Source organism: Natrix helvetica (genome assembly GCF_964273705.1).
Source record: "Natrix helvetica genome assembly, chromosome: 2".
Classification (NCBI taxonomy): domain Eukaryota; kingdom Metazoa; phylum Chordata; class Lepidosauria; order Squamata; family Natricidae; genus Natrix; species Natrix helvetica.
In genome coordinates this window covers 122,352,589-122,373,318 of record NC_138552.1, presented here as the reverse complement: position 1 = coordinate 122,373,318, position 20,730 = coordinate 122,352,589, and the positions used below count along the sequence as shown (strand labels likewise).

Below are 20,730 nucleotides of genomic sequence, written 5' to 3'. Positions count from 1 at the left end.
TGACAATAATTGATAAAACTAGAGATTATGGACTAAAGTATGCCTGGATTATATATTTTGTGTCTGAATCCCAAAATCCCAAATTATGGTATTTATTTTAGGACTGAGTTCTGGCAGGAAATAGCAGTGCTGAGTTCATCCTTGGAGGAAATAGATTTTAATAGTAAATGAGAATTGGGAGGAAACTGACACAGCCTGGAAATCCATAAAAAAATCATTGGGCCTCTAAATCCTCATAGTGTTCTTCTAATTCTGAAACTTTTTCAGTCTTTGTCAGATATGTAAGAAATAGATCCACAGAATTTCCTTAAATATGAAGAATTTAAATTGATTTGAATGTGATTACATGCTCTGCATCTAAGGGTGATGCTTTAGATATGCACATTTCCATTGCAACCTCTGTTCTGCTACAGTTTACTAGACGGTGACATTGGGAATGCCAGGGACTTTTAAATGGATTCTCTTGTCCTGTCCCCTTCAAGTCACTTCATATATGGGTTGTTTCTTTACATGGGATTCTTTTTCTTTTTTTAGGATTTAAGTTATATCTTATAAAACCTGTACCAATTCAGTAAGAAAATGATACTTTTATTTATCACACAAAATAAAACACTGTGATCCTTAGTACAAAGGAGAAACACATGAAAGGAAATTTGAGCATTTCTTATTCAGGATTTGGTTTGGGAAGGAAACACTCCGGGGAGCAGTGGGAAGTCCCAAGTGCCCAATTACAGATTAGTCTGGGCAGCTGCCCTATTCCTGCCACCCAAAGAGGGTTGTTGCCACTTGTAGCATTGAGATTCTGCCTCCTTTTCATCTGCTTATCCATACTGGTGAAGGAATTGGGATAGAAACTGATTTACTCAACAATTTTATGCATGTTTACTTGGAAGCCAGTCAAGCTTCATTTGTACGGTTAAGTATGCACATAATCACAGCTTTGGTATTACACTGCTACGAGTAAAGTGTGTTTCTCACTTTCTCAGGCAGAGTCCTAATTCTTTCTCGGCAGAGATGCCTTTTCTGTCACTCACTTCCCTCCCAAGAATATGATACTAATTGAGTCTCTCTTATCCTTATATTGAGAAGACTGACAAATGTCACATTCCTAAGTATGGATGGACACTCACAAATCTTACTAAATGGTACTCTCTAGGAGAGTGGTTCTTGACTGTAGCTTTAATTGCAATTGCTGCAAGGCACAGTTTTCTAAACACCTTCCTTTTGTGCTATTCCTGAAATTATGAGATTATTATGACAGATTCTGTGATACCCAGTAATGATTGAAGAGAATTAGCCAAAGTAGTATTTGCCTAAATAGGCAAAGTACCTTCAGATATGGATTCCAAACCACAATTTCTCATCAACTCAGGTAGAATATCAACATCTAAAAGGCCATAGGTTGTTTACAAGCTGTACTAAAGTAATATTAAATGAATTCTGGTCTAATGGGCTATGTCTATCCATTGAGAAGATTGCATAGAATAATATAAGATTGCATTCAAAAAAAGTCAAGTAACACATAAATAAAGCTTCTTGTTCATTCTCTGCAGACTTTTGAAATTAGGCACTAATAGCAACAGGATGTTTACTAAAGTAACAATGTATAAAAATAAAGGCCTTGAAATATAACAAAAATATATTTCATGCATATTTCCTTCAGTCATAAAACATTGTTGTTCTGTTGGATTTGTAACCAAACACCTCAGCTAAAACAGGACTCACTTAGAGCAAGCATACAGCTTATTTTTGACTGTTTTGAGGATGTTGAAATGCCATTTTCATTTTAACAATATGAGTTTGCTAAATACAGTTTAAAATCCTAAATTCCAACATAGTTTGCATTTGTGTTTAAATGTTTATTTAATACTCAATGACTAAGAGTTAGTAGTGTTTAGTAATACATTGAAAAAAAGATAAATATCATTTAACAGTAAATCAGATTTAAATGACAGCAAGTATATTTAATAATGAAGCATTGCCTATTGTTTTATTCCCATAACAGACTATTATTTGCAGTATATAAAAGCAAACTCACAATAACGTGAACAAAGACTGAACAATTGTTTGGTTATATGTACTTGCAGGTTGTTCTTCCAGATAACAATGGTGTTCAAATGATGAGGTAATAAGTTAAATAAGCACCAACAAAATCTAATCCATGCCACTTTGAAATGACATTTCTTTTTTGGGAGGGGGGTTGTTTATTTTACAAATTTTTCATACACACTTGGCATCTGCTTATATGTGTTCGGATGAGTCCAGCCTTGAGAGTATCTGAAGGTGGTGAATGTTGAAATTGATGGTCAATGGTGGTAAGCCAAAAACTGTATTTGTTTGCAAAGTAGTGACAGGTCCCCCGAGCACCATTGCATTCAATGAATGGTGTGGCTCTGAAGTCTTCTAGGCAGCTACCTGGAGAAACCAGTGACTGCCCTCCTCCTTCGGCACCAGCTGCAGTGTGCTAGAAGAAACCAGATGACAACAATTCAAATATAGTACAAGAAGTATATTACAGGCAGTGGTGATCATAAAAATGGGAGGAGACTTTTCATATGCTAGCTTTCCTCTCAGGGAAGGAGGGATATACTTCAAGTGTGGGGTAACAAAGGTTCCATATGCCCAGTATTGTCCACTAATACTGTTTCTTTTAACATCTATCATTTCAGAGTTAAAACACAGAGAAGCTATTGTCTGTAATGGCCATTGTAATTTCACTTGTTTATCTGATTGGTGTTGAACAGGAGCTTAATGCACCAGATTTATGAACTGAAAGTCAATGTGGGAAAATACAGAGATCTATTCAGAGACATTCTATATTTACGATCCATTCTAGGCAGCTCTTTTCCTCATGTCAGACTTTCTGTTTTCTGAAACTAATGCAGTCTAACGTGGGGAGTGTAATTTATTATGCTGTCTGAAATTATATCTAAATATGCCCTTGTATGATCAAAAAGATAATCAACTACAACATTGAGATGGGCGGCTATGGAAAATGAATGAATGAATAAATGAATGAATGTAATTGAAGTGCTCATACCTTAAATATTTAATATATATGCTTTAATAAATTAATAGGGCAAAATTATGGACCTGTATGTTTTTCAAATGTAATCTAAATGCTTGGAACTCTGATGATATTGTGCCAATATTTTTACTTCTTAAAAGGGTGAATAAATAACCAGAAAAATAAACAGAAAATTAAGTAGTATCATAAATTTATGGACTTCATACTTGCCCCATATAGTCTCTTTATTTTTAAACCCATAGGTATCAATGAAAGTTTTTGAAAAATATCAACTTGTTACATTTGAAAGAGGCTTTGTGATTGAGATGGGAAGGGTTAAATCTCCAGGTGGAAGAAAACAGAAGGGCATTTATAGTAAAAAAAGCTATATAGTATGGAAAGCAAGAAGAGAGAAAAATGATTTGTGCAATTCATGATTTAGCATGACATGCAATTCTAACCCTGACCCTAAACCCTTGATAGTGAGCCTATGGCACGTGTTCCAGAGGTGGCACACAGAGCCCTCTCTGCTGGCATGCGCGCCATCGCCCCAGGTGAGATCTCCATGGCATTTCTTTTGTGAGCTTCTGTTTCCCTGCAAATGACCAAACTAGCTCATGAAAGAAAAAGATCTTGCTGTGCTGCTGGTGTTGGCATGCACACCTTTCAGTTTGGGCATGCGCATATGCGCAGTTTGGGCACTCAATGTCTAAAAGGTTTGCCATCACTGCCCTAAACCATAAGTTAGAGCTTAAGTGTGAGCCAGGTTATCTGTAGACAATACAGGTAGTCCTTGACTTACAATAGCTCACTTAGTGACCATGTGAAGTTACAACAGCACTGAAAAAAGTGACTTATGACTATTTTTCATATGGCCATTGCATGGTCATGTTGTTTACATTTGGATGCTTGACAACTGACTCACGTTTATAACAGTTGCAGTGTCCCGGGGTCATGTGATTACCTGCAACCTTCTGAGAAAGTCAACGGGAAAACCAGATTCTCTTAAAAACTGTTACTAATTTAACAACTGCACTGATTCATGTAACAAATGTGGCAAGAAAAGTTGTAAAATGGGGCAAAACTCACTTAACAAATTTCCACTTAGCAACATACATTTTGGGTTCAATTGTGATTGTAACTTGAGGACTACCTGTAAACCATGATAAAGAAAACGGTAAATCTAGCCTCTGTATATGAAAGAGGATGAATTGATGCAATGTACTGAGGAGGTGGATTCCGAGCTCCTCGATAGTGTATTCCAGGGAAGTAAGAGGCATCTCATTTTAGATGCTGCTATATGTGAAAGAAAGGGTTCTCCCTAATATAATAGTATATTGTAGTTGCAGACAGTAGAGTTCTCAGTCTGGCAACATTTCATCTATAGGGGTAATACAATAAAGTCAGCTTGGAAGAACCGTCAAGTGTTATTCTTGGTTTTAGGCATGACAAATGGCTACAGGCCTGCTTATCAGAGCCATAAATCCACCTCTTGGGGGGTTGTTTCTATTGTTGTTAGTTTCTTTTTGTTCTTACTTTTAATCCCATGTTAGTCAGCCATATTTGCAATTTTGTGAGTTGGGCAACCACCATAAATAAATAAATAACCTTACATAAAACAGGTGATAACTTTAAAAGCATTCTGAATTTGTACCCCAATCAGCAAAAGACTCACATACCATAAGGAAAGAATACCCAATCCACAAACTACGCCATCCTTCAGGACAGTGAGGAATAGTAATATCTTGACTATGAATAGCAATGGCAAGAGCAGGAGCTTCACAGACAGAACAGCGACTGATATAAGGTCTGATTTCTTCTTCTACCACAGGCATCATTGGAAGAGAAGCTGTGGTTGAGAGCCAGTAGGATTTATCATTACGACTTGCATAGTAGCAGACATCCCCTGGATTGCAGTAAAGGAAAGGCATAGTGCTGAATCGAGCCAAACATGACCCAGCCAGGCCTACAAGAATAAACACAGAGAATAATCACAAATGTGTCTCCAGGTGTATTTTGTTCTGGAAGTTTAAAACAATAAAGGCTGTCTTCCAAACTAGCAGGTACTTCTGAAATATTTCAGAAACTTCCCTGTGAAAGATTGGAAAGGGGAAATGTTAATGTATTTGAGAACTTAGCGAAGTGCCAGAATGCTTTTACCCCCAGGATATTTTTCTTTCATTTCTCTAGTATTAATTTGCAGTGTTCTACACTTAGGCAGGGAAAACCAAACACATAGGTACAAAATAAATGGTACCTGGCTAAACAGTTGAAAAAGATCTAAAGTTCTAGTGACTCACCACTTAAGTATGAGCCAGCAATGTGTTGCAATTGCCGAAAAAGCCAATGCAATCCTGCGTTATATGAACAGAGGAATAGTATCAAGATCCTGAGTAGCAATAATGCCGCTTTATACAGCACTAGTGAGGCTACACTTACGGCATTCAGTTCTGGTCACCATGATACATAAAAGATTCCGAGACCTTAGAACAGTGGTTCTCAACCTTCCTAATGCCACGACCCTTTAATACAGTTCCTCATGTTGTAGTGACCCCCAACCATAAAATTGGTGTCTCGGTTCCTAAGACCATCAAAAATATGTGTTTTCCGATGGTCTCAGGTGACCCCTGTGAAAGGGTCGTTCGACCCCCAAAGGGATCCCGACCCACAGGTTGAGAACCACTGCCTTAGAAAGTGTGGAGAGAAGAGCAACAAAGATGACAAAGGGTCTGGAGGCTAAATCATATGATGAACAGTTGAGAAAGCTAGGTATGTCTAGCCTATCAAAAAGAAGGATCAGGGATTAAAGGGTTGGACTACAAAACCTCCAGCGTCCCTTCCAGCCCTATGATTTTATGTTCTATGTTGAAGTACAGTAACAATAAGTAATGTTATAATAGTGATAGCACTGATAATAGTTGTCAGTCTTCGCATGGATTTTGCTGGTACATTATTTTGAGACAGTCAGCAGTATCCTCCAGAAGACCCGATTGTAAGTCTGAAACAAACCCATGTAGATTTCTTCAATTACTTGCATGAGTTTTTGCCTCATGTTCAAGAACTATGTTATGAATGGACACTATCACCCTTGGAGCATTTTACATTTCTTTCTTTTTCTGTTTGCCTGTCAGATGTTTAATATTGGCCCAGCCAATACTAGTAGAAATACTCTTTTTTCAGGATAATAATCCATGCATCTGCTGAAATGATCTGTAATGAGTTTATGCCATTGTAAAACCACGGTACCAATCTGGTACACCATTTCTATTATGTTATCTGACAATAAATAGCTATTCTGTTTGTTTAAAAAAATACATTTTATTATTTATTAAGCAGCTAAAATGCATACCGAGATCCTGGTTATGCGCTTTGTCTTGTCCTTCAAAGTACAATAAACTGTAGCCGCTCCAAAGTTGGTTCATGCCCTCTGGACACATTGGCTCTTCAGCGGATTGGCTGTGCTTCACAAGAAGATAACCTATGTTAACACTGCGGCCTGGCATACCTTGCAGTCCAGGAGTACCAGGAACACCTACTGCACCTAGAGAAATATAAAGGCAGGATGTTGCTTTTAAAGGTATTGCCACCCACAGTCTACGAAAATAATGGCAAGAATCCAGAGCTGTTCAACTGAATTTATTTGCGCTGATTCTGGTATTGTATAGCAGTTACCAAAAAGTACTTCTCCAATGCCAAAAGATACTCTGCAGTTTGAAAATAACAAGGTCTCTTTTTCTGGCTGCGAACCCATTTGGAATCCTCAGAGCATGAGGTTACAAAGCTCCCATTTGTACAAGGAAGTTAGCACTTTTCCTAGAAGATCCCTCCCAACCAATGGGACTTTTATGGCATTCCTAGAAATGCCAAAAGGCTCACGTTGTGCATTGTGCTTTGCAGCATCCCAAGATCTGTTTCATGTATTTTGTTCAAATAATATATTTAAATGATCAGACCATGCAAAGTGTGTTATTAAGCACTAAGAAGGGTGACCAAAGCATGTTATATCCATGGACATTACACAGCCATCTCTCTATGCTAGTCTCCAAAGGATAAAGGAAGGTCCTTAAAATAATAGCAAATGCAGAGATACCGTGGAGGGGAAAATATGTGCTTTTTATTGGTTGTTGGAAGGAAATGCAGGTTGACATTGCTCCTTTTACACTGGCTGTAGTGATCAGGCAGTCTTTGGGTTGACAACATTCGGCATGCAGTAGTACTCATAAATACATACTCCTGAAAATCTGGGAAAGCTGAGGCTCTACTATGGGATGAACCATCCTCTTCATTTCTGCAACCCTTAGATATTATTTGCATACCATGCTTAAAAATTAAAAATTCCAACTAAAAGTTAGGTTAGATACCAAGTTGTTATGCAAAAGCAGGCAACCTCTATAGGTAACTCCAGTAGAATCTGCCAGGCTCACTATTCTGTCTGAAAGGTTTATTTTAACACTCTTTCAATAATAATAATTTTAAAAAACTGAGAAGCTCACATGAAGCAAAATATCAGACTATTATATCATTTTTTTTCAATAATACTTCATTATTTATTTAAAAATCAATTTTAATAAACATATTATTTAAAAAAGTAGGTAAACACCATCTGAATTACTTCTTGCATGAGAAAGGCATGGAATGTCTATTCCAAATTTATGCCCTCTTATGCATCTTTCAAATAATAGCTGCTAAGATGCGTATCTTTAAAAAACCCTATACTTTTTTCTTTAGATTATTTTGGCTCATATTTACATGTACACACATTCAACTGACCTACTGCAGTCTTTCACTTATTTAACTGGGGGAAATATATATATGAATAGATTGGATGCAGAATTAAACCTTCAATTAGATGAAATGTCTGAGAAGATACAAAAATAGAGAAGAACTTTAGGATTTACCTTCAAAGCCTGCTGGGCCATGCAGGCCTTGTCCTCCTTGATCACCTCTGAAGCCTGGAGATGCAGCTATACCTCCTCCTCCTTGTGCTCCCGGTTTACCTATGGGGCCTCTAAAACCTTAAAAGTAAGATTATTAAACAGAATAATTGGCTATGTCATTTTATTACAAAGTTGCTATGGTAATAATTATTAAATCCACTCAGGATCTTTAAAAAATGGAAGATGTATGTCGCTCACAGATAATTCATGCTGCGTTGTATAGCAAAGCGATTAATAAGATCCTATGAGGGAGAAGAGAGCTGACGTTGCGACGGCACGACATGTGATCTTGGTGCTCCGAGATCGCAGTCGAATTCCTGCCGCTAGATGGTCCATTTGGACCTAAGCCATCCCGCAGAGATGGTGATTGAGAAGGGCACCTCCTACTGATCTCAGGGACATCGCAAAGTCCCTGAAAGATCCAGGAATAGCCGTTTTTTCGGCGACAGAAACGCAGCTAATGAAGCTGCTAATGAAGTTGGGACAGCTCCGGAATGGGAAAAAAGCGGAAAGAGAAAGTGTGTCGAATTGGTGAGGAAATTGTATTATTAGAGAAAGAGACTACCCCCAAAAAATATTAAGTTGAGTTAAGATTGAAGACAAAAGACTGTAGGTGGCGAGATTGATCTGCATTGAACTTAGTGTGTTATCCAGTTTCTAATTTCTTTTTTTTTCATGGATGGAACTTTTGCAGGGGCTCCCTATTTTTTTAAACTGAATGGATTAATTTTTTTCTTCTTTTTTCTCTTTTGCTTATACCTATGGATTAAAATTCTCCTTCTTTTTTTAATATAATGCTTGATTTGATTGATTTGATTGTTTTTTTAATCTCCATTTAAGGTTTTTCTTTCTTTCTTAAGCTTGGAATATAAAGAAGAAAATAAGAAGGATTAAAGAGAGTTGTAACAACAGGAGGAAAAGCAGTTACACTGCCACTTAGAGGCTGGATATATTGTTTTTTCTTCTTTCTTTTTGATCACTCGAGATTCGAGGTTATTTCAGCTTGTTTACTGACAGTGATAGTAGGAAGTGCACAAGTTGTTTATACAGGTGCCTTTTGGAAGTTCTATCACTAGCTTTTGGAGAGAGGACAACATTTTGACTTGAAAGATAATAAATGAACCTGTTTGGAGTTTATTAAAATAGTCTTGAACCCTATAGTGACAGTATCTGCAAAATTGAAAGAATGGACCAGCAGGAAAAAGAAACTGTAACATTGCAAATGATTATGTTTGAAATTTAAAATCTATTATGGTAGTTGTGACAGAGAGAATTGAAAAGAGTTTGGAGAATATGGAATACAAAACATAAAAACTGAATGGAGAAACTGAGGATGTTTACTAAATGAAGAAAGTGGAGGACAGAGTTCAAAAGATGGAAGGAAAAAATAAACAAAGAGATAAGAAAATTGTTGATAACGACAGTGAACTGAGCATGGTTGGTAATGGCAAGAGCGGAATATGGAAAGGGGAGATGGATGGATTGGAACTCTACCCCAGACTTCAAAGCACAGAAGAAGAAAAGAGAGAAAAGTTGAGAGAGATAGGAGAGAAATCTTGATAGAAGCACTAGTGATAACCAAAGATAAGCTGATGGAAAGAGCAGATATTGGGTTTCAAGCTTTTGTGAGATACGAAAGGAGCAGCATGTTGCCAAGGGTGGATTATATAAGATTTATTAAGAAAGTAACTAGAATATTAATGCTGCAAATGGCAAGAGATATAATAACTATTGCTGGAGGGATACAGGTTGATGAAAATGTATAATAAAAATTAAGCTAAATTTAGTTTACTTGTAGTATGTATAAAATGAAGCGACAATAGCTATAGGTAAATAATGATTAATAATGATAACAATACATATAGATATATCAGTTTGATAATATGAAATTTTATATAAACAACACATGGAGAATATGAGAGGAGGTTTAAAAGCTTTATCTAGAATATGTTATAAAGATGTTTTGTGATTGGATGATTTTAGGATGATTTAATGGAATGTTATTATATAATCCTATTCTAGATTTTGAATATTATATATAAAAGGACGTAAAAATAATTATAGTCAAATTAAGGTTGAGATATAATAATTGTGATATACATGAATATAGGTGAATTTAAAATATGTGATTTGATATGAAAAGCAGGTGGTGACTAGGAGAGAAGAATTTATGGAACCAACGAGAGAAATCTTGTTAGAAGCACTAGTGATAACCAAATATAAGGTGATTGAAGAAGCAGATGGAGGGTTTCGAGCTTATACAAGATATGCAACAAGCAACAGGTTGCGAGGAGAAGTCCAGACAAAATTTACTAAGGAATTAACCAGAATACTAATGCCACAAATGGCAAGAGACATAAGACAGCACTATTACTGGAAAGACACAGGGTGATATATGAAAGCTTATTATAAAAATTAAGCCAAACTTAGTTAAATTTAGAGCATTATGTAAAAAATGAAGTGATAATGGATATAGTTAAATAAATGATTGATAATGATAATAATGTATACATAAGTATTGGTTTGATAAGAGGAAATTTGATATAAATTGCAAATGGTGACTATGAGAGGAGGTTTAGAAACTCTGTTATGTATGAAAGCTTATAATAAAAAATTAAGTCAAATTTAGTTAAATTTAGAACATTAGATAAAAAATGAAGTGATAATGGATATAGTTAAATAAATGATTGATAATGATAATAATGTATATATATGTATTGGTTTGATAAGAGGAAATGTGATATAAATTGCAAATGGTAATTACGAAAGGAGGTTTAGAAACTGTTATTAAATATAACCAATTTTTATTTAGAACATGTTATAAAAATGTAATGTTACTGGATGATGTTGGGAAGAGCTAATGGAATGCTATTATGGTTTTGCTTTAAATCTGGAATATTTTAGATAAAAGGAAAGCTCAAGACCCACCTTTTTCAAGTTGCTGGCCTGGCTCAACTTTGATCCAACTATATCGCTCCTGACGGGTTTTTTTATTTGGGGTATTTTAATTGCATTCAATTTATTTAGGGGTTTTTAAACATTGTGTTTTTACTTGTTTTTATCTATCAGTTCACCTCCTCCTTGTATATGTCGTGTATATGTCTTGGTATATGTTTTGTTATATGTATGTCGATATATTTATTTCCTATGTTTTGTTGTACGCCGCCCCGAGTCCTTTGGGAGAGGGTGCGGCTAAGAAATAAATAAATAATAATAATAATAATAATAATAATAATAATAATAATAATAATAATAATAATAATAATAATAATAATAATAATAATAATAATAATAATTATTATTATTATTATTATTATTATTATAAAAACAATTACAGTCAAATGAAGTTTGAGGTATGATGACTGTAATATATAAAAATATATTTGATGTAAAATATATGATTTGACATGAATTGTAGGTGACGACTAGGGAAGGGATGCACAGAAGCTTTTGTAACCAATAGACACACTTAGAAGCACCAAATATAAATAAATAAATAAAATAAATAAATAAATACTTTCTGCAATTTGTAATGGAAGATGGTTTTGTGGGTTTTTTGTGCGTTTTGTCTGTGTTTATTCAAAAATAAAAATTTTAAATAAAAAAAAAACAATTTAACCAGCCTCAATGTTTTCAGGTGCCTCAAATATCCCTTTAAAATAAGTATTATTCGGTCTTTATTTCAGAAATAAATAACTCACAAACACCATTATTTTTGGTAGTAACCTCCTACCTGGATCTCCTGGGGGACCATGAGGACCCATTTCACCTGCAGTGCCCTGGGGGCCTATTTTTCCACGGGCGCCTGGGGCCCCTTGCTCAGCAACCAGTTTAGGAAGTAAAGGTGGTAATCCGGGGGAACCTGGAGGCCCCTGAAAACCTAAAAGTTAACAATCCAAACAAATCATTGATTTTGCAGATTTTTTTTTTACTTGCACCAGTTGAACACCCATGCAATTTTTAAAATAAATACACGAATCAATTTAAGAAATTCGTATAGCTGCCCAACTCAAATGATACTAAATATTCATCCAATGTTGTTAGCAGTTGTTTATATGCACAAACTGCTCCATTTTTATTCAAATTACCTTGTTTTACCACCCATCTACTCTAATGAATCTGTCGCCTGAGAGAAAAGAATGCCTCTTGACTCCTGGGAAGCCAGTCCTATAAATAGGTTTGCTGAGCTACAGAGGATCCAATATATTCTATATACCTTACAACTATAAATATTACTAATAGGTGCTCTCTTATAACAAAGAGAAGGAGACATCAGATCAGTGCAATTTTAGGAGTATGTAAATTATTACTGAAAATGCTGTTAAAATTAAAACTGTAAACATTAAGGATTAAGCTATGATAAAATTCTGTGGAATCAATGTCGGTTTAAATGTAGCAATTGTGGAAGTTAGAATACTGAATCAATCTACTTACCAGGGGGGCCTCTATCTCCTTTAGGACCTATGGGACCAAAGTCACCAGAAATTCCTGTTTTGCCAACAAAGCCCATGACTCCTTGTTCACCTTTATATCCTTCAAGGCAAAAAAATTGTAGGCATGGGTTATTAAACATCTCACTAAGTAACCTAATTTATAGTCTCCACACTGAGTTTCTCCATCATACTGTCAGACCTTCAGTTATATTCCTTTTTAGATTATTGGCCTGCCACACTCTCTCTTATTTCATTATGCTGTTTCATTAGTGTAATAATTGGGAGGAGGAATAGAAAGGAGTAGAATTGTGGAATGTGTTGTTGTCGTTGTTTTCTAGAAGCCCAAGGTCATCTTTTGTCTCTGCATCTGACTGGAACTAGATGGGTGGAAATGCCAGCGTGGGTGAAGAAGATTGGACCATGTGATGGATTTATGGGTGTGGGGATAAGTTCATGAACTTTCAACTGGGTGGAATCCCAGGAAGCTTTTAGATTGCCAACATGTCTGTCTTATTAAATTGGAACTTTGATGAAAGTTATGTCTTGAGCTCTGATTTAATTCTGCATGATAATTAGAATGCTGACACATACCTTTTGCTCCAGGCAAGCCTGATATTCCAGGTCTTCCATCTGGGCCTTGGCCTCCTCTTATTCCTTTTAGACCATCTTCTCCAGCCACACCTATTGGCCCCTCTTCTCCTTTCAAGGCAAATGAGCCAGATGTGCCTGGAGTCCCTGGAGGCCCAGGGTAACCTTCAAAAGGTAAGTAGAATTCAGAATGGTCATTGAAGGGCAAAGTTTGTGATACCAAAAATGACTAGCCTTGACTGCTTTTAGATTGGTGGACAAGGATGGTTAAAATGTTTCTAATTTCATCCACAATGACAATGAACTATTGGGTTGCTGGGAGGGTGGTGGTGGGGTGGTGGTACTATTTCCACAGCTTGCTAACCACCTTTCAGTAGTTTGCATTCAGACAAAGAGGGCTGCTTGTTTGGAGCAGCCCCGATCATATCCCACTCACAGTAACCCAAGCTAAGCTACTGTAATGAGTTAATGGGAATCTGCTTCAATTGTATCATTTAAACATAACCTATGTATGTATGGAAAAGTAACTATGGTAGTGGTCAGAAAGAAACACTTCAGATTAATTACCTTCCCTAAAAATAATTTACTATTATGTCAAAATGGGCCAGCTCGGATTAACAATTTCCTAGGTCATTTTGTTTACTTTTTATCATTTCATTAGACATTTTAAAACTTATGACTAGATGACCCTAACAGCCTGGTTCACAAATAATACTAAAACATAAACCATAGTTTATAGTTTATGAAGGCTACATTTACAGAACTTGCTAACCAAACCCAAACTTTTGGCTGAGTATAATAAGTTCTATTTGTGTGTCTCTAATTAATTTTGTAATTACATGCCATACTTCTGAATTGCTATTTTGTATGAATCAGTTCAGTTCAGTTGCCTTGCCTCAATCCTGAAATGTTATTAAAGTAATCCTCCCACATTTTCTCACTCTACAAAACGTTTTCTAAGGAGTTTTTTTAATCATGCTTTTTAATTGATAGTACTAGTTTATCAGCTATAGATTATAACTATAATTACACTTCTAATCCTATGTGAATTCACCTGAAAAGAAGAGGGCCTGCCATGATTTATGGATTAAACCTTAATTACATAATTTATATTTAATTATTCTTGATTACCATTTTGCCTATTTAGTTTTTGTGATGAAGAAAGGCTAAATAAACTTGCAACAAATCCAAATAGTTACAATGACTCAAAGTAATATCCAGTAATTTTTAAAATGGGTGATCTCCTCTTCTGAACTTTGTAACTATTTTCATGCTGTGTTTGAATAGGACTGTAGTTCATACATCACCACTGAATATATGGTAGTGTTGCATTACCTGGTACTCCATCAAAACCAGGTGAACCCACATCACCAGGTATACCAGTTATATTGGAGACTCCAGGAAATCCTGGTCTTCCATCTGGTCCAGGAGTACCAGCTGAACCTCGCCATCCTGCCAGTCAGAAATGAAGGAACAAATATCAGATACAATCAGAGGTGGGTTGCTCCTGGTTTGGCCAAACTGGTAGAGGAATTCAGGCCTGGGTTGCAGAACCAGCAGCGACCAAGGCCTGCTACACACCCTTGAACTGGTTCCCTTGCAGCGGCTGGGCTGTCGCCATTTTGGTTTTTAGTGACTGCACGTCTGCAGTTCACTGTAAATTGTTCTGTGCATGCGTGAAGAACAGTTTACATTGAACAGCACATGCGTGAGTTGCAAACCAGTAGTAAAACTGGCAGCAACCAACTCCTGGATACAATGTAGATGCACGCTTTGAAAAAAGGGGGAGGATAAAGGACTGAAAGACAGCTGGATGATGCCAGTGAGAAGGTAAAAGAAATAGGTATCTAAATTGAAATGGAAATTCATTCTGAGGATAGATTTGGGAGAATGATTAGTAAATACAGTAGGAAGGGCAAGTAGTTCTTCCTATCCCACATGTTGGGATGCATCAAGAAAATGGGGAAAATTAAGAAAAAGGTATGGCAAGGAAAACAGCCTGGAAGTGAAGTAATTGCTTGTAGGAGAGATACAGTGGGAGGCTGCAATCTGGCTATTGAATGGGAAAGAGGGAAGGGCCATTTCCAGCCGCTTTTCCTTGCTATCATACTTCACACCAAAGCCAGACAGAAAACCATCCTTAAACCTTTGTTCAGCTTTCATTTTCAGAAGACGCCAGTGAATGAATTAGCAAGATAGGCTAGATTAGAATCTTTATTGCAGACAAATCCCCAACCTGAACTTATCCATTTTTTTTCTGGATGGAAGAACTAACCTGGCATATTATCATGGAGATCTGGTTTATGAAACAAAGAGAATTATTCTCTCTTCTACCTGACTACTCTTTGTTATAGCAAGTTGAGAATGAAGGGCAGGAATGGCATGGTGGTTGTTTAGTCTGCCTTCAGAGTGGCAGAAGGTGCCTTCCCATCCAAGTAGCACTTCAGATGGGAATTTTCTCTTGACATTTTTTTTTAGTTTCTGAGTTTTGAGAATAGGTCATGAAGAGACAAGAAATATTATTAGATTTCTGATGGTTAACAGTCAAACAAAGCAATAGTTTAAAAAAACCTAATAGCTTTAAATACACCAGGAATAAAACAGCAGAGGCGGTGAGATATCTTAGGCTGAGTGGTTTGGTTGATAAATAATGTTCTTTTATTGTGTTTTTGCTTTTCCTTGTGCTATAGAAACTTTCTATTGCTTAGTCAGCAGTGCAGATACTTTAGGTTGATAACTGCTCTTCTGAATAACTATAGGTAATCCTCAACTTAAAACCACAATTGGGACTAGAATTTCCATTACTAGGCAAGACAGCTGTTAAGTGAGTTGCACCTGATTTTGCTATGATTAAGTGAATCATCACAGTTGTTAAGTGGAACATGCAGTTAAGTGAATCCAGCTTTCCCCATTGAGTTTGCTTGCTGTAAGCTATTTAGGAAAGTGATCCCAGGATGCTGCAATCATCATAAATCCATGCTGTTTGCCCAGGGCCCAAATTGTGATGTAACTGCAACAGATGTAAGTGCAACAACTGGAATCGGAAGTCATTTTTTTCAGTGCTATCATTAACTTCAAACAATCCCTAAATAAATGGCTATAACTGAGGACTACCTGTACTAATTAATAAAATAAACACATTGTCAAACGTTTAGGAGATGTATTATAACTAAAGAAAAAAAACTTGCCATTTTGAAATATTTCATCTGAAAATGGATGAAGTCAGCTATGCCAGAAAGACAAGCAGTCAGGCATAAAGAGAAAAAAGAATTATTCTTTCCTACTATACCAAATTAAATGGCTGTATGTTGTAACAAAAAGCCTTTAAGAATACAGACTGACAGGGAGTTACTCTTAGGTGAGATGAGGTTTGCTGTGAAGTAAGAGCAAGTACAATATTCAATTCTAGAAAATACAAATTTGAGTCATTAAAATCAAACTATTTCAATCTTGTGTGAGATGCACAGATGTTTTAGAAAAGAAAAGAAAAATAAGCTGGGCAGTCCTTATATGAGCACAACTGGATATAATATAAGCTAAACGATTCTTGCAGCTGTAAAACTTGCAATATATTTATTAAAAAATTCAGATTTCCATGAAAGTACAACTGTACTTTATGACATGAAATTTGGATAAATGTTTTGTTTCTTTAAAAAACAAAAGTATTTTATTAATTGTGAGGCTAATAAACTAACCTGGGTCCCCTCTTTGCCCCTTCTGACCAGGAGGTCCTCTGCTGCCTTCAATGGGACTTGGGTCTCCTGCTGTACCCTTCTCACCCAAAACACCTGGAAAACCTGATATGCCATACCCATCTGGACCTGTTGTGGAAAAAAAATGGAGATTTCTATATTCAGCATAACACTTTTCTAAATATGGCAATATTAATTATCCAGATTCTAAATGAAGAAATCTTACATGCAGAAATGTGAGACATAATAATATGGAGAGTTTTCATATTTTGAAATTTGTGAGTCAATATAGAGCAAAAAAGTCTCAAAAATATCCACTGGAACACAAATAAAACCCACATTAAAAACATATTGCATTAAAAATAACTAAGATGATTAAAGGCCTGGAGACTAAAACATGTGAAGAATGGTTTTAGTTAGTTTAGAGAAAAGAAGGACTAAGGGGGGACATTATAGCAGTATTCTAGTATTTGAGAGATTGCCACAAAGAGGAGGGGGTCAATTTATTCTCCAAAGCACCAGAGAGCAGGACATGAAACAATGGATGGAAACTAATCAAAAAGAGAAGCAACCTGAAATTAAGGAGAAACTTCCTAACACTGAGGACAATTAACCGGTGGAACAGCTTGCCTTCAGAAATCATGGGAGAAATCATCACTGGAGGTTTTTAAAAATAGATTGGACAGCCACTTGTCTGAAATGGTATAGGTCTCCTGCTTGAGCAGGGGGCTGGACTAGAAGATTTCCAAGGTCCCTTCCAGTTCTATTGTATTCTGAGACTCAAGGAGAAAATTTTGGCCTAACACTAAAAAGTCAATACTGTAATTTAACCTTTCTGGGTTACTATTGCTAAAGAGGCATACTTTCAAATATCTCAGAATGGCACTCTCAGATATGATCTGAATTAGAAGTGCTTTCTCAGATATTATGGCCCCAATAATAAAGAGTTTTCCAGGTTAACATTAGCACTTTAAATTGGATTTAGAAATTAAATGGAAAATAATGAAAATGATGTACCAACAGTACAATATAATCATAACACTCATTACAGTCAGTGTTCCAGCTGTCACATTTTGTACTTGGAAGCTTCTGGACTACTTCCCACATTGCAGTAATCAAAATGAAATATTTTTAGGACATCAGTCACTAAGATTATTGATATAAACTATAATAATAGCCGGTAAAAATTGCCCCTTGCTACCGAGGAAACTAATGAAGCTAATGACAACTATAAAACTTCGCAAGTATCTATAGATCCAAATTTGCCACCTCAAAAGCTGGATCTATAGCTAGAAGCCTGATACTTGGGGGAAGTGTTGTTCCTCTTATTTCAAGTTGGGTATCACTTATTCATAAGAAAAGTCAGGTTTCATAATATATGTCAGACCATCTCAAAACTGGAGCATACCTGGTGATCCTGACAAGCCTTTAGAACCTGGCAAACCATCTAATCCAGGAAGTCCTCTGACCCCAGGCACACCTTCCAAAAGTACAGCAAAATCAGTATTATTCACAGACTTAAGAAAAATATAATACAGATTTCTTTGAAAATTTCTGCTGAGTTTCAAACTGATAAAATTTTGTAGGCTAGGCAAATGTTATAACCATTCTGCTATTAAAATACCATTGTTAACAGAAGCTGAAGGACACATTATTGAGCCAAGTGCAGGAAAATGCAAGAAAAAGCTAATTGCATAAATTTAATTTTGTATATGGAGAAGTTTGACAAGAACACTCACAGGCAGATTATCACAGATATTTAAAAAGCCCTTAACAAACAAAGAAAAGCAGCTACAGCAGGCCGAGATTCAATTCTCAAACCTCTTTCTCCTGCCCGTGTATCCTAATGGACCGAGAGCTACTGGGATCTCAATAGAAGGAATGTTTGGCACTTCGGTCAAGATATGCCTATTCCTAGACTTCAGGTTCTTTGCTTCTGACATTTCCTGTTCTGGTCCTTACATAAAGCTGTGGAATTCACCAATGGAATCGATTCTTAAAACCTAGCTCATCCTTTCATAGACTTCCCAAAACAATTCCACAGGGTTGGATGTATTTTTTAAACAGATGAAATACAGAAAGAATGTAGCCTATAACATATTAATATCAATTCTATTGGTAGAATGTAATTTACCTTTTCTTCCTGGAAGACCAATGTTTCCAACATTTCCTTTGTCACCAGAAGAACCAGGAATACCTGAATCTCCAGGTTCACCTTGTTCCCCAAACTTCCCTGGGAATCCTACAGAACAAATAAATATGTATCCATTAAAGCATTAGTTTATTCCTCAATAATGGTAAAATGTATCAATTTTTTCAAGAATCAATTGATTATTATTTTAACACTGAAAACCAATATAATGGGAAATAGGTTATGCCACATTTGTTATATTTAGATTATGGGCCTGCAAGGTGCTCCTGATTATAACTGAAAGGAGAATTATAATTAAAAATAACAGAGCAAAACAACATCTTGAATTAAGCAAAGCTTCTGTTAAAATTCAAGCCATATCCTTTAAATTTAGGCAAAGAAAACTTTTGCTATATTATATGGGACAATCAGACACTCTCTAAAAATCTGATTATATATTCTCTGGATTTGGATCTCTTGCTTTATTTTAACTTAATTTTCTTTTCTTTTTTTGTAGTTTATACAAGTTTATTTGGAATACCTTGGCATGCTTGGAATACAATTAATAATTATGCAGTGTAAAATAGAAAAGAAATAACATAACATGAAAGTTTACTTTTTGCAAAAAGACACCCCAAGGCTATAATTCTTCTAATAGTTTATATCTTTTTTAAATTATTTTTTAAATTTTATTGTTTTAATTAGACAAATAACACACACACAAAACACTCTTCAATACGTCTTCCAGCTAGCATGTCGATTGGTTACAATTAAATTCCGTGCATTACTACAATCATTCTTTATACTTCATTCAAATTGAATAGTGCATTTTAAATCAAAGATCTTTATACCGTCAATATACCAACATTCTCCTTTAACTGCATTTGTTTGAAAGTACTTTTATCCAGAATCATTCGTATGTATATTATCCAATGAATAAACATTTTAACACCAACAACAATCTGTAAGAGCTACCACATTCTGCTTATTTATCGCCTAGGATTCTTATTTCTTTCCTCCATCCGCCTATACCATTTATCCCATATCTGATAGAATTCTGATTCTTCTTTTCCCTGGATTTCTTTAGTTAGCTTGTCCATTTCAGCACAGTCCATAACCTTTCTTATTATTTCATCTTCACTTGGAGTTAGCTTGTTTTTCCATTTCTGGGCATAGGCAATCCTTGTCACCGTTATTATATGCAATATTAAGTACTGGGTTTCTTTTTTGTATTTTGTAGGCAGTAATCCTAATAAGAAGATTTCCGGTTTCCATTCTATTTTAACTCTCCTTATTGCCTCCAGCCAGTTTTTGATCTTTTTCCAAAACTTTTTAGCCTCCTCGCAGGTCCACCATAAGTGGTAGTACGTTCCGTGTATCGATTCGCATTTCCAACACTTTGGGGATGTATTTGACGCTATTTTAGCTAACCTTGTTGGTGCCAGGTGCCATCTATAAAACATTTTATACTGGTTTTCCTTATATGCGACTGAGAGTGTCATTTTTAAGTTTGTTCGCCAAAATTTTTCCCATTTGTCTAATTCAATATTATGTCCAAAGTTCTGTGCCCATTTTATCATTTGTTCTTTCACAATTTCCTCTTCCATTTTATATTTCAGGAGAAATTTATATATTCTCCCTATCATTTTTCTATCTGGGCTTTGGATGATTTTATCCAATTCGTGTGATTCTGTTTCAATGCCATATAATTTGGTATCATTATTATATTTAGTTTTGATTTGCAGGTAGGTTAACCAGTCCACTTTCATGTTCTGTTCTGCCAATTCTTCAATTGTTTTTAAGTTTCCCTGTCTATCAATTAAGTCTCTATAGTATTTTGTTCCAATCTATAAAATTTGGGTGAGTCGTCCTTTCTGTCAGTGATAGCCAATTCGGGATTTTCACGTAATGAGTTTTTTTTTTAATTTTGAGCCATTTTTGC

The 20,730-nt window shown here is 35.8% G+C and overlaps 1 protein-coding gene across 4 annotated transcripts in view; it reads right to left on the bottom strand.

The window, feature by feature from the left end:
- Nucleotides 1–567: 567 nt before the first annotated feature.
- Nucleotides 568–20,730, bottom strand: part of COL4A2 (collagen type IV alpha 2 chain) — a 209,548-nt gene continuing 189,385 nt past the window's right edge. For all 4 annotated transcript variants that reach the window (XM_081944378.1, XM_081944380.1, XM_081944377.1 and 1 more), the window contains 11 exons: nt 18,792–18,899; nt 18,066–18,137; nt 16,661–16,786; nt 14,301–14,417; nt 12,969–13,130; nt 12,379–12,477; nt 11,678–11,824; nt 7,906–8,022; nt 6,357–6,548; nt 4,687–4,973; nt 568–2,464 (listed from right to left, as the gene is read on the bottom strand). In XM_081944378.1, the coding sequence (XP_081800504.1) occupies nt 2,210–2,464; nt 4,687–4,973; nt 6,357–6,548; nt 7,906–8,022; nt 11,678–11,824; nt 12,379–12,477; nt 12,969–13,130; nt 14,301–14,417; nt 16,661–16,786; nt 18,066–18,137; nt 18,792–18,899 (1,682 nt within the window). In that variant the 3' untranslated portion in view covers nt 568–2,209. The remainder of the gene's footprint in view (nt 2,465–4,686; nt 4,974–6,356; nt 6,549–7,905; nt 8,023–11,677; nt 11,825–12,378; nt 12,478–12,968; nt 13,131–14,300; nt 14,418–16,660; nt 16,787–18,065; nt 18,138–18,791; nt 18,900–20,730) is intronic.